Genomic DNA, 13,405 nt, shown 5'->3' with positions numbered 1-13,405 from the left:
ATATACTGCTCAAACATCAGAAGGAAGTTGACTTTCAACTGAGGATTTAAATTCCGGTAATAATTTCAGAAAATATCCTAATGAATTCAATGAAATAAAATAAATAATTATAATTTTAAAAAAAGCAAATAAATGAAAACTAGGTTTAAAAAACATACCAAATTTACAACTACACACTTATAAATTATAATTAGAAGGGATTTAACTGGTGGTGTAACTGAAAAAACATTAGCACTCCCACAACGTGGAAAAAGTGTTAATGTTATTATATTACAGGGCATTAAAACTGAATTTATTTAATAAAAATTGAAGTCCTCAAAATTCAGCATTCAGGAATTTATTTCTAACAAAGATAATGAAATATTTTTCTATTAATAAAAAATAAAGTTTCATTTTGCCAAATATAACTTACCCTGCTGTCCAACTGTTTGCAAGACATGAGAAATTTAGAGATATTAGTCAGTTTTAATATAGCAGTTAAAAATAAGTCTGAAAATTAGAGAAATAATTTTTACTCACCTGGCACATCTTTAAGAAAATGTGATGCCATAAACAAAGAGAAAACAGAAATTAATATATTTATTCAAAGTAGCAAAGAATAAAATGTAATTTGTTGATACTTAATAACCAAGCTCTAAATATTTTTGTTTAATTATTTCTCTAAATATTAATTTTTGTAAAATTATTTTGGAACAATTGGAAAGTTTGGAAACACATCTCTTTACCTAGTGGGTGATTAACAATGAATGATGCCAGATGTTAAAAATATTATTCAGTGTAAAACAGAATATGATTTGAGAGAATAAAAAAGATGCATTTCATTTGTTTAATTAAGCTTTTAAAGTAAAAATCAAATTTGAGCAGAATGTAGAGACCAAAAGTGTGAATTTTTCTTGGTTTGTTTTATAGTTTATGCATTTTTATCATAAAACGCTTGAGCTGAACTCTTAACTTTTTTTCACTACTACACCAGCCAGTAAGAAGTTATCAAATTTGGTTCTTACTTATTCTGCGATTTTTATAAAACTTGATTTGTTTTTATACATATATATCTGTTTAGGTCTTTTTTTTTTTATCTTTGACTTTAGCAGAGTTTTATTTTCGTTCGATGTGTGGATGGATTCATGGAAAGATCAATTATTTTACAGCTAAGAACTAAGAACGTTTTAAAACAGAGAAGTTAAAATATTAGGGTTGCGAAAAGCGACAGAAATGGAGAAAATTTATAGTGATTAAAAATGAAAGTGCATTGCTTTTTTCTCTACTTTTATCGTAAAGTAAAAGCTTCAATAGCAGGAAACACCAACATTATTTAACAAGTAAAAGTGAAGTTAGAAGTGATAGTAATGACTGTATAAAGTAGGTGTCATGAATAAATTTAATGTCATAAATTAATTTTCTAAGACATGATGTCTCACTTACCAGCTGTAAAGTCCATCAAGCAGCCACAGAAAAAGAAAAGATAATTAATTTAAAATTAATTTATTTGGTAATGAACAATGTTCTGAAATTCAGATTTAGTTTTATAATTTGCCATCAAAATTCATTTATGTCATTTTTATTTATTGAATTACAATAAACACACGTAAATTACTACTGTAAAAGTCGTAGAATATAAATAATTTTAAAAGTGTTTAATGAATTCCTGTAGAACAGTAGCAACTGATTACAATATTTGAAATAACGTACTATCCTTCTGCACCCAAATAGAGAGCTAAATCAAAATAAGTAAAGAAGAAAAGAAAAGGCAACGATAACACTGACCACAAGTTAATCAATTGAGAGTGGTAAACGTTTGCAGAATGTCGATGTGAAAACGCCTTTACAAACTTAGTAATGCAGAGGTTGAGAACAGCACTTTCAATACATGAGGAACTGAACTTCTGGTAGTACCCTGGAGGTTTGAAACTCAACAAACAATCAGTACGAAACTTTTTTCCTACGATTGTAATTAAATCACATACCAATTCTGAACATGTTTTCCACGTCAACTCGTGCCAATAAAAAAAACTAAGCGGTTTTTATAAATAAATAATTCCATTTAACCTTTAAAACAAAACGTTATTTTAACATCGCCTGGCTTCAATATTGACGACTGTTTTTTAATAATACACATATTATTGCCAGTTTTAAGTTATAATTTTTGCCAGTGCATAATTTTTTTTAACTCTTTCATAATAAAATATGCTAAAGATAATTCTGTATTTAATGTAAGTGCATGTTTTGCTTGAATATTCGGAAGCATGAATATTTACAAACTTAATTAATCGAAGTATGTTGTTGTTTTATTAATAAAGCCTATTTTAAACAGGTTTCTCTTGTCTTTCATCTTAAAGTTCCTAAACCCTACAAGAAATAGGGCCTTTCGAACAAGCCACCCTTTTAACTTTTGGAATGATTACTGACTCTTACATATCTCTGGGTTAACTTTTCTCTACTTAAGTCAAATTTTTGTCGGGTGGTAATGATTTCATTATCTCTAAAAGCGAATGTAGCTTTTACTGTTAATGTAAGAACAATCATCTCCTTAATATGTCTGACTTTTACCTTTCCAACGTTAAATTGATAAATAGCGTATTCTAGCCAATTCTGTTTTGTCTAAATTAGAGGTAACTTTGGCGAAGTACTAATTTATTGTTGATACATATTATACATAGGTATGTACTGTAATTTAAGCTTTTAAAAGGATATATTTTTTATTGTCAGGTATATAATTTTCAGGTTTTGCGTTGATTGGGATGTTGTTCTACCATTCAACAAAAATACATTCATTTTGTCTATCCTTATAATCTATGACTTATACATGTATTGAAAACCAAGGAAGAAAGTTTGTCTTTGGCTGTTGTCTAATCAAGCTAAATTGTATATTTATTTTAAGATTATTTCTAACTTTGAACAAACAAATCAAAACAAGTGTATGTAGTCGTGAGAAGAACTTGAGCCAGAGTCAGATTCAATGCATTTTTCTTCGGCTCCTTTAGGTATTTCTAGGTGTTCTAGATCTTTGGTATTATTTTAGGTGTTATTTGAACCAAATAAAGTTGACACATCAACTGTCATTAAAGGATAGTTGTCTGATTGTTAGAGTAAATGATTGAGTGATGATCATGTTGCTAGGCTAGGGCTATCCAACTTTACTACGAAATTGAGAAGTATTTTTGGGAGATGAGGAAGCGTAACGCACTGCAACCTTTCTAGATCTAATGTGCTCGCTGTTTAGTGTATAGTCGAAAGTACAAGTATGAATGAGCGCCCAATATCAACTAATTCTGCAGACAAAACTTGATAGCCTTCATTATTACATCAAATAAGAACTTGTTAAAAAAGAAGTACCAAAAAGATTCAAAGATTTTATTCTTACAAATATTTATTTAAATATAGGATACTATAATTTCGGAATGAAATCAGTTGATCTACCAAACTGGAACAGAGCTAAACTTCAGTGGATTCCTTCTAGCGAATCAATCATGTTGCTGCAGTATTCAGATATCGGATGGATGTCACTTTTTTCATCTACTAAGTTTTCCATCAGTCTAGCTATGAGGAAGACGTCCATCTAAGCCAGTAAATATGTTAAAATGTCTATCAAAGCTTCAGAATTATTTTGCCATCTTTTTCGACGGTTTTGGACTCAATAGATTAAAAAAAAAATATATACTTATTTAGTTCTGTACGCCAGATTAGATTAAGAACGTAATTGGTAAATAAATAAATCGCTTTCTTAATTCCAAGAGCTATTGGCTCCCAACTTATTTAATCCATAAAAAGATCTAAGATCTAGTGTACGATTTCTTCGGTGTTCAAATGTATTTTTATAAGTTTCCTACCCTTTGCAGCCATTTGAATCTGTTGTAAAAATGGACGTCAGATGATAACCTACAAGTACTTTAAAAATACTTAATTTCACTAGCCCTTAATTTTAGGAAACTAAAATGATATAAAACAAATTTAAATTATATTGTTTTTATTGCATCACTCTCCTAACTAGGAATAGTCTTTTTAAATAGTTCCACTAATCAATATCCAAAATACGTCACTAATAATCTATAATAAGCAGTACTAATAGTATAAAGCTTACTTGCTGGCTGACAGAGATAAGTGGTGATAGAAATGTATTACATAAGTGATCAATCACTAAACTGGGTGATAAGAGACTATTTTGAGAAGGAAATACGGCACCACTTTAGAAAATATGGAGGGTGTTAAAAATAGATTCAAACTGGAGTTTGTGGCACTCATAATTCTATTTTCAAAAAGTTTTAATGTAATAAACTCAATCATCGCTTCTTACAAATTTGTTGAAAAAATTAATTATTTTACAATGAACATACTTACTCGGCCACCAAGGTTTGACTGAAACAAAAAAAAAGCAAAAAAATTATCTATGTGATGTAAATTGATAAAAACAAAAATTGTGAAACATGTGTTTCACTTACCACCACTTTTACAACGGCAAATGATAATTTTTCTTTCAAAGTAGAAAAGAAAAGAAAATTTAAGCTGTTTTTAATACAAGGTTCACTTCTTAGTTAAGCAGTTTAAAGATTTGAAGAAGGGATTCTGTGTACCAACTAGCTTATTTGATGTTAAAAAAAAAAAACTAGTTATAAACAGTAATTTGTGTAACTATTGATGAAGGATGCTCATATCAAAATCTGCTTTGTGTTGCTCAGGTTTGGAACTTGTTTAGGAGATGTGTTTATGATAAGAAAGGCATGATTTTCGAAAAGGGGTTTGAAGATTAATTTCGAAAAAGCATATATGGTATCAAGGCTAGAGAAAGATGTGACGTAGAAGTTGAATAGAAGAAGAAGAAAAATAATTTAATTATTTGAAAAGTTAGAGAAACACAAAGTTTGGAATAAGGAGACATGCACTGGCGAAAGAAAGCAACTAAACAAGTGTTGTGGAGTTCAGAATGCTCCAAAGAAACTAAAAAGAAAATTTGATATATTTTCTGAAGATTATCCTTCTCTGTTAAGCAGAGACTTGGTTGTATTCCTCCAAAACGAAAAAAGTTAAGGACGGAAAGAAATTGACTCAAACTCGCTTTGGTAAAAATTAAGAAAATACTAATGGGCACTTTTAAAATGGGAAGTTTGTGCTATAATTTAGGTCAGTGTTAATATATTTCTGGACCTAGAAAACAAGATCCTTTTGAAAACTGAAGCAAATGTTATCTTATTTTACTGTTTTATTTAATTTTTTTGGTATTTTTAAATTGAATTCTGCAATTTAAGTTGGTTATTTAAGAAGAACAGAAATAGATGAGCTGTAAAAAGAGGTAGTGCTAAATAATGTTATTATTTTCACCAAAAATATGTGACATTATAATGATTTAATCACAGTTCCCTAAGTTTCTGTTTAAGATTTCTTCATGTCTTATTATTTAAGGTCCAAACAAATGAAGTATGTTATTCACAACAAAAGATAGTGACATTTCAGTAGAAAATCACTTTATACATACAAAACAAATTTTCTGATAATCTTAGACCTTTACAACAGGCGAGGAATAAAAATAAACAATAAGACGCTACTATTGTTTATGTAAACAGGATAACACGGTACGAAATTTACTCTAGTTTGTATTCATAGCTTAATTTTTCGGAGAGAGAGTAAACTCTTCAAAAAAAAAGTTGAGCTGAAGAAAGAGTACAAAAGAATAATTTTATTTTCACCCTAAATATGCGCCGTTGTTAATTATAGTAGCGTAAATCATAAAAGGGACTGTAAATGAGGTCATGCTTTTTATTTTAAATAAAACAAGTATGATTGCAGATGCGAGAAAATATTTTAAATCCTTTTGTAAGAGCAACATTAAAATTCCAGAATTTCAACAAAATTAAGTACAAAGGATCTGAAATTGTTCGAATAATTTCGTTAATGAAACAAAGGATTTTGAATGTTACTAATATTCAATTGACCAACACCTATATTAATTTTTAAAAAAACAATAATACTCCCTAAATTTTATTACTAAATTCATAAACCTCATGTTTATTTTCCTGTTTGGTCAGGTTAAATTACTACATTTAGCTACAGTTACTAGAGGTTACAAATTTTAAGGCTGTTTATTTTTTTTTTGTTTTGCTATGGCGCTTAAAAATATTTCAAAACTATGTTTACAGCTTCTTGATTAGTGACAGAACAAGAACAAAAATAATATAAATTTCAGAAGTCAAGTTTGTCCCACAAAGCAGAAATTGTATCTGCAACTTCCCGAAGACTCCTGACATCCTTAAGGCAATCCCAGTCTATCTGTAGCCAGGAAACAGTTTCCAGTATTGACACATCTGGTATCAAGGAAGATATTAGATGTGAGCTGCTGTTTTTGGTTTAGCGAACTCAAAAGCAAAATACCTCATCTCCAAAACAGATACCGGCATATTGTAAACTTTACAGATAAACTTTCAAATCAAGTTATATGTATATGAAGACAGGCTATTATCGGGCGGTCTAAGTAATATTCATTGAGATGAGCGAAATTCTGGGATTCTTCAAAGAGGACCAAGAAGTGGACGCATGAAAAGAGAACTCTCTTCTACACGTTTATTCTATAATTTTAGTGAAAATAATATAATTATAATGAATTAAAATGCTATGGACGGATAAAATCATTGACAATTTTTTTTTTTAAAGATAGGAGATTTTTTTACCTTGTAAGGTTTTCAAAAAGAAATCTCTCTCTAAACAGTCTGCATTTTTTATTTCACCTCAGTTATTCTCAAATCAATATACACAGGGTACTAATTGTAAATAACAACAACAAGCTGGTGCTCATTAAGAATGTCTATGGGTATACAAATATTTACGATTCTACTAGCAATATGCACACATCAGTAATCATTGCATACGTTCAGTTTTTAGCTGTTTATGCGGGTAAATAATCACCATTAAAATGTTGATAAATTTTGTTATTTTCACAATCAGAGAGAAATGTCTGGTTATAATTATAATAACAAGTTTAATTAAGTTAATTCCACAATGGAGCCTTTATTGCCTAACATGTTTTTTCCCCCTTACTGTGGTTCTTGTAAAGAAGAGGCAAAATAAACTGACGTTAATACAATATTACAACTTATTTTGTATATTTTTGATATTGTTAATTATCCTAACTGACATAATTAGTTTTTGTTCTGATGTAAAATGAGTGAAATACAAATGAGGTACTACTCTTATACTTTTATCAGTTTACAACTAAAACAATAACTATTGGGATCAACAACTTTTCCGAAGCTTTCAACTTGATACAAGTCTTGAAAGGGGTATTCCATGGATTTTGTTTAATTTTATTAAAATTGGCTTCTTTTTTCGGGATAAGTCTGTGAGTTCAGCTAAGCAATCTACCCTGTTCTTGCTGTTTAAGAAGCTCAATCACGTTACCTTGCTGTTTATTTCTTTCAGAATGTAATAAGGCACTTTTGTCTAAGGAACACTGAAGCTTGTTAAATTGAGAATTGAGTTATTATATCGAAATTTTACTCCGTGGTTGAACAGGAAAATAGAATTATGTGACTTCAGATCAAGGGAAAAGTGTTTTTCCTTTTGGTAGAAACATTACTATTCCATTCTACCTGAAAAATATGCCTTCTTTGGCGGACCTCCGGTTGCTGTCAAGTATGAACTGTAATTATCTCCTTAATTATGTACGTCAAGCGTGGAAATATAGATAAGAACTAAGTCAATACTTTAATTATAAAATGATTGCGTTCTCTGGATAGCCCTTTTCTTTTGTCACCATTTTAACCTTCACTGTCTCTTTAATGTTTACTGTTTGCTTCAGCTTGCTACTTAGAGGAGTATTTCTCTTTCACAATCTTTTTCATGCAACACTTCTAATTTCTTTCTTGTCATCAGTTATATTTTCTTTTTATGCTTCATGTTTTAATTTCTTTTTTATTATCAGAAGTAACTCCAGCAGACGGATGAACTACATGTTTCCTTCTTAGTATTTTAGTATATTTCATCATTGTAAAATAAAGCATTATTATTGTTACTCAGAAATGAAAAGTCGCAGGAAATGAAGACATTAAACAAAAATTAATTTAAAGCTCACCAATTGTTAGAGGTTACTGGAGTTTTCCAGAGCACTACAGGCCTACGAACAGTGTTCTCTCGTTACAAAGTGCCAATCACCGGACTATGAGCTAAGAAGCTTCTAGGAAGAGAAAATCAATAAATATTTTTTGTGGCTCCCTTAAGTCGTTTTTTAAAAAGTGATTGTTGTTGTGAGAAAAGTGTGGGTAAGTATAAGTTTAAAATAAGGTCAGCTTAGAGACGTGCTAATCCCGATTGGTAGCTCCCATCAATTAACTCATTGAATACGTGAGATAAACCCACTGATATCGTGTTTTTTATATTGTAAGACTGGCGAGCTAGCAAGGATGCAGAAGTTCACTTTATGAACCTAACAGTTCTATCTATAATATTTTGCCAGAAGAATCGAGTTTAGTGTGATTGAAGGTAATCTGTGACAATTAGTAATCCCTGAACTGTCATTCTAACTTTTGGTGGGATCGCTGAGGACGCTGCCTGGTGTACTATAATTCTGGCAGTTACTAAGGTCTTAATTTAAAGCAAAAATAAATTAATTATTATACCTGTAATAATTAAAGTTTGAGAACATGTGACTAAGTCATTTTATTAGATTCTCTGCACAATTTTATTTTATAATGTGTGCCTTTCACCGAACTTAATCACTATTTACAATACTTTAGGGGGTATTATTCAAATTTAGCAGGGAGATTTAACATTATTCCTTCTTTTCATGCCTTAAAGAGAATTACGTTCAGGACACGCATTTGAATTGGATTTTACTTTGAGTTTTTCAAAAATAGAAACTTTCGTTTTAAGTTACTATACTTGAGACGCTTTTTTCCACAAGAAAATTGCCTAATTGCTGAATTTAATCTAATATACAATTTGATGTACTAAATTATGATAACCTTCTACTGATAATATGGAGAGCGTTTCAAGTGATAGACAAATTCATAAGTAAAATAACTGATAGAAGTTAATTAAAGGTGTTGGTTACAAATCAATTAATAACCAGTAAATGAAAAATCAGTTCTTTAAAATTTTCAGTAGAACTTATTCGCAAAGGCTATTAAAACTTTTGATGTCTTCATAAATAAAAAAGAAGTATAACGAAAACTGCTTAGAAGAAATTAAATTTTGTAAAATTCAATAATAATAATAATAATAAGGATATCTAGATGAACAATATTTTCTTCAACTTACCGCACGTTTATCCATAACATAATTGTGCATTATCTGAGGCTTGAGGTCGTCCAGAAAGTATGTTTCTGTAAAATAAAAAAAAATATATCAATCAAATATTTAAATATAATTTCATAGGAATATTCCTTCCTAGTATCGAATAAGTATGAGGGAGAGTTAGATTGTTAGTATAAGATTGAAAGTATGATTGTTAATTGCAATAACTTTAATTTTTAAGCAAAAAAATTGCTGGAATTTAAACTAATGATCGACTCTTTTCAAAAATTGGGCTACTAAGATGGATAAAAAGAAGTTTAAACCATCTCTTCTCTCTAAGAACCACCCAAAATAAATTTTTTCTAGATTATTGCTAACATATCCTGTCACCACAGTTTTAAAAGATCCAGTCCTTATCTGCAAGTTTCCTCCAGTTATCTTTATCTTAGGCTTTTATCCATTCAGGACCTGAGGAGCGATAGGTCTTCTTGGACGTTAACTGTCCACTGCAATCACGATTTTTCCCTATGTTATGGTACCTGGACATCGTTTCCTTGGTAATCTATCTTGGTTTATCAGAGAAGATATTTTCTTATTACAATGTCGTTGTCTTACCTTTTGAAGAGCTGGCGTGAAAGGATTCTGGAAGTAAATTTTATACCTTTACTCAGATGGGCTAATAATGAACTTTTTCGCCAACCTCAAGGTCTGAAATATGTCTCCACAATAATATATGGTAATAATAATCATAGCAATATTTGTGAGTCACCCATAGTTGGCTACAGTTCTGCGGCATTTTATAGTGCCGCAAATGGCTCAGAACTTTTGAGAGCGTCTAAGAGCTCATCCTAAGCAGGCTGACATCTCTCTTCAATTTTGACCTGAGTGCGCAGTCATCCTTGCCATCAGTAACATCGCATAACAACGCCCTGAGGAAGACAATTAATTTGTCGAAAAGTTGGAGTAAAAACTGAATTGCTGTTTTATTCATTTGACCGAATGCTTGCTAGTATAATTCTAAATATTAATAGTTTACTATTACTAAAAGTTAATACAAATTCAAACGTTAGTAAAGTTTGCACTGACTAATGGGCTGCAAATAATGAAACATTCATAAAAATCATTCTCCTAATTCATAACCAGGAAATTTGAACTTTTTATTATAAATTATTTGTTAATTAATGCTAATCAGATTAAATTAGACAGAATTTAAATGCTCATTATAGTAATGTATTAATAATTAGTCCACGCTTAAAGGATTATTAACCTTTTACCTGTGTTGTCTAGTAATTACTTTCCACTGGATGTGCTACACGTATTAGCGAGTCTCAACGGACCCACACTTAGCTCTTCTGCACCATTGACATCAACTACGTGAAATTTAAATTAAAAATATTTGTTTTATATTTTAATTTCAGAAAAAGGAAAAGTAAATAGTAATTTTAATACCTAATTATATTATTACATTTAGCTGAATAATTAGTGAAGTTGCTAATTAAGAATAAAGATCAAACTCTCACGACTTTAGTCTACTATTACTCTCAAGGACTCTAACTCACTAGTTTTCTTCAAATTCCGCACAAAAGACTAACAAAAAGACATGTCTATTTTAAAACCCATCTGGACGTATGGAGTGCAGCTGTTGAAATAAGTTAAAATAAATTCTGTCACTATCATTTTTCTGTAGTATCAGAAGTTTAGCCAGTCAAGTCCATCCAATACTCCTCTACAATAAACCTGGACAGCATAATTTCGCCTATACTTCCAAACCTAGAATGCAGTTACCATGTTTATGATGTATAGAATATTTACAGCTAAGCTCAATTAAAGAAACTTCACCATAGAAAAGTCTCAAAACTAGTATACAAAAACAAAATACATCTAACCTATAACACATTCATGACTGGGATAGCATTTTAAGTAAAAAATAAGAACGTTATAAGATTAGTGAATTTCTATTAGAATAGGTTATTCTTTTTTTGCTATTAATATTTACATTGTACAGTTGATCATTCAGAAGATTTCACTTACCCGCAGCATTCTGTCCTTCATTATGGATAGAGCATGTGTTGCTTTAATGGGCTTTTTATTTATCGCTCTTTGGCCTTCAATTATACACTTGACCTTTTAGTAGGCTAAGATTGTTGTAATTTTATTGCTATGTGTGCCATTAGGTCACACAGGTACAGCTTGTACTATAAAGTTATAAATAATCATAATACACATGCAATAATATTTTATTAAAATTGAATAAATTTCCGTGTACTGTGCAATTGCAACTTGTGATAGTTTCAATTTCTGTTGATAGAATTTAAACTTTTATTAAAGCAGATGGACTATATAAACAAAAATGCAAGTTCATAACTGACGTAATGCTAGACACAACATTTAATGTTTTCTGGTCAAGAATAAAGTTTTCAAACTGTCTAAAGCTATATCAGTATTTCCTCAAAACTCGGTGAGCTATTCGATAAAACTAGTTTTACTGGACAGAAAGATTGATAAAATCTGCAGTAACCAATAGAGCAGTCATTCAGGAGGAAGAAAAAAAAAGGAATGAAATATCTTCCACCCACACATCTATGGTAACATCATGTAGTTCTTTCTTTTGAGGTTATTTCGCGGAGAATAGTTTTATTGATTAATTTTCGTAAGTTAAAAGTTTTAGACCCTTTAAAAGAAATATTTTGCTTGTAGAGTTTTAAAAATTTTGCTATTGTTTACTTTTAACCTTCTGCCTTAAGGTGAACTAGGCTGCATCTTTTAGAATACATTATCCTATAAAATACTTGTAGAGTCTCCTGAATGAAAAAAGACTGTTATCAATTGCGCTTCTCTTCTTTCCTGCTTGTTATATACTTGCATACTTCATTAGAAACTACCCGGTTCAAGTTTATTATACACCACTTAAAAACGAAAAATCGCTCAATACACAAACCATTTGCTCTGAACTTCATTGCCTATTCGAAGGCTTTGTTCAAGTTCAATCGAAGTGCAATTTCGTTTTTTGTGTTTGCTTTTGTTAGTTTCTTCGACTCTGGTTTTCAACAATTTGTTTTCAAGCTTAGCTATTCAATAGTCTCTCTCTCTTTTATTTTATGATTTCTCAGAGAAATTTAATTTTGTAGCAACCTTCGGAGGAACTACATTTCTCTTTGAAGAACCATAATAAGTTGTTTTCATCACAGAATAAAAGGAGAGCCGGTTTTTGCCTCTTAGTACAGAAATTATTACCTCATCAAAGTCTATCCCTATTTATACCGTTTATTTACGAAATAAATGGTATTTTTAGTAAAACGCTATTGATTAAATCCTCTAATTGATATTGTTAACTTTTATCGTAGAAATTTGGAATATCTGGTCCAATAAGATTCATTCTAAAAACTTCTTATAAGCAGAAATGCGTAAATTAGAAAAATTATTTTTTTTAATGTGCAAAATATTTAACTAAATTTTTAAAATCAACGCAGTCCTACGCACTTTTCGTAATTCAAATTAAAATCTAGAAACAGTGGATTCCTGGAACGTTTCAAAATTTAAAACTAATTTAAATTAAAGACTAATATGGAAGCAATTAACTTGATGCTGGAAGAGTTTGATGTAGCGCAAAATTGTCATTGAGCGGCCCAGCTGTTGATGTTCTGCGACGGAGGACAACGCTAAACAAGATAACAATTATTCCCATTTCTCGTAGGTCTTTTATCATATTCTGGTTGGTTGCTCAAGCATTGAGATGGACAAAGAAGAAATTATCTCCTTTCCAAGAGAGGCAGCTGGTCGTTCAGTATGACCCTAAGATTGCATTCGGACTTTATTTTAAAATCATCTTAACAAAGCCACGGTAATTCCTCCTTAGAAACCCTCGCAGAAAACCTGCACTGATTGAACCTCTCATATGTCCTTCTTTTTCTGCCGTCTTGGAGCCGAAGACGTATTATAAGGCTCATCAATAAAGAAAACATTTGACCAGCAATCTAGATTCCAATTTCTAATGAAATTTAATAAGATCGCTGTGGGTTGTGGGAGTAGTTCAGGGCCTGTTGTAGATAGGCAGGCCCGCAGTCCAACATTTGTCTCTCGTTCGTTATAGAGCACACTCATCTCAATCAATATTTATCTGTCGCAATCAATATTTTTATCCCCATCTGTTGATAGACAATCCTGAGTATTATTGCGATCTAATCATGGA

General features: G+C 30.6%; 1 protein-coding gene across 3 annotated transcripts in view; it reads right to left on the bottom strand.

Annotated features, from left to right (window-relative positions):
• Positions 1–13,405, bottom strand: part of LOC141453994 (uncharacterized) — a 46,365-nt gene that overhangs the window by 2,339 nt on the left and 30,621 nt on the right. For 2 of the 3 annotated variants that reach the window (XM_074127718.1, XM_074127725.1), the window contains exons 2-3: positions 9,241–9,305; positions 4,336–4,353 (exon numbers count right to left, since the gene is read on the bottom strand). In XM_074127718.1, coding sequence (XP_073983819.1) covers positions 4,336–4,353; positions 9,241–9,305 — 83 coding nt within the window. Of the gene's footprint in view, positions 1–450; positions 3,557–4,335; positions 4,354–9,240; positions 9,306–13,405 lie in introns of those variants that run through there. The other variant, XM_074127734.1, reaches the window with a different exon arrangement.

This window comes from Rhodnius prolixus, unplaced genomic scaffold (assembly GCF_049639745.1).
Source record: "Rhodnius prolixus isolate KJV_2025 unplaced genomic scaffold, Rpr scaffold_1, whole genome shotgun sequence".
Lineage (NCBI taxonomy): Eukaryota > Metazoa > Arthropoda > Insecta > Hemiptera > Reduviidae > Rhodnius > Rhodnius prolixus.
The sequence above is the reverse complement of the archived record's forward strand: the minus strand, read 5'-3'. Positions and strand labels throughout refer to the sequence as shown.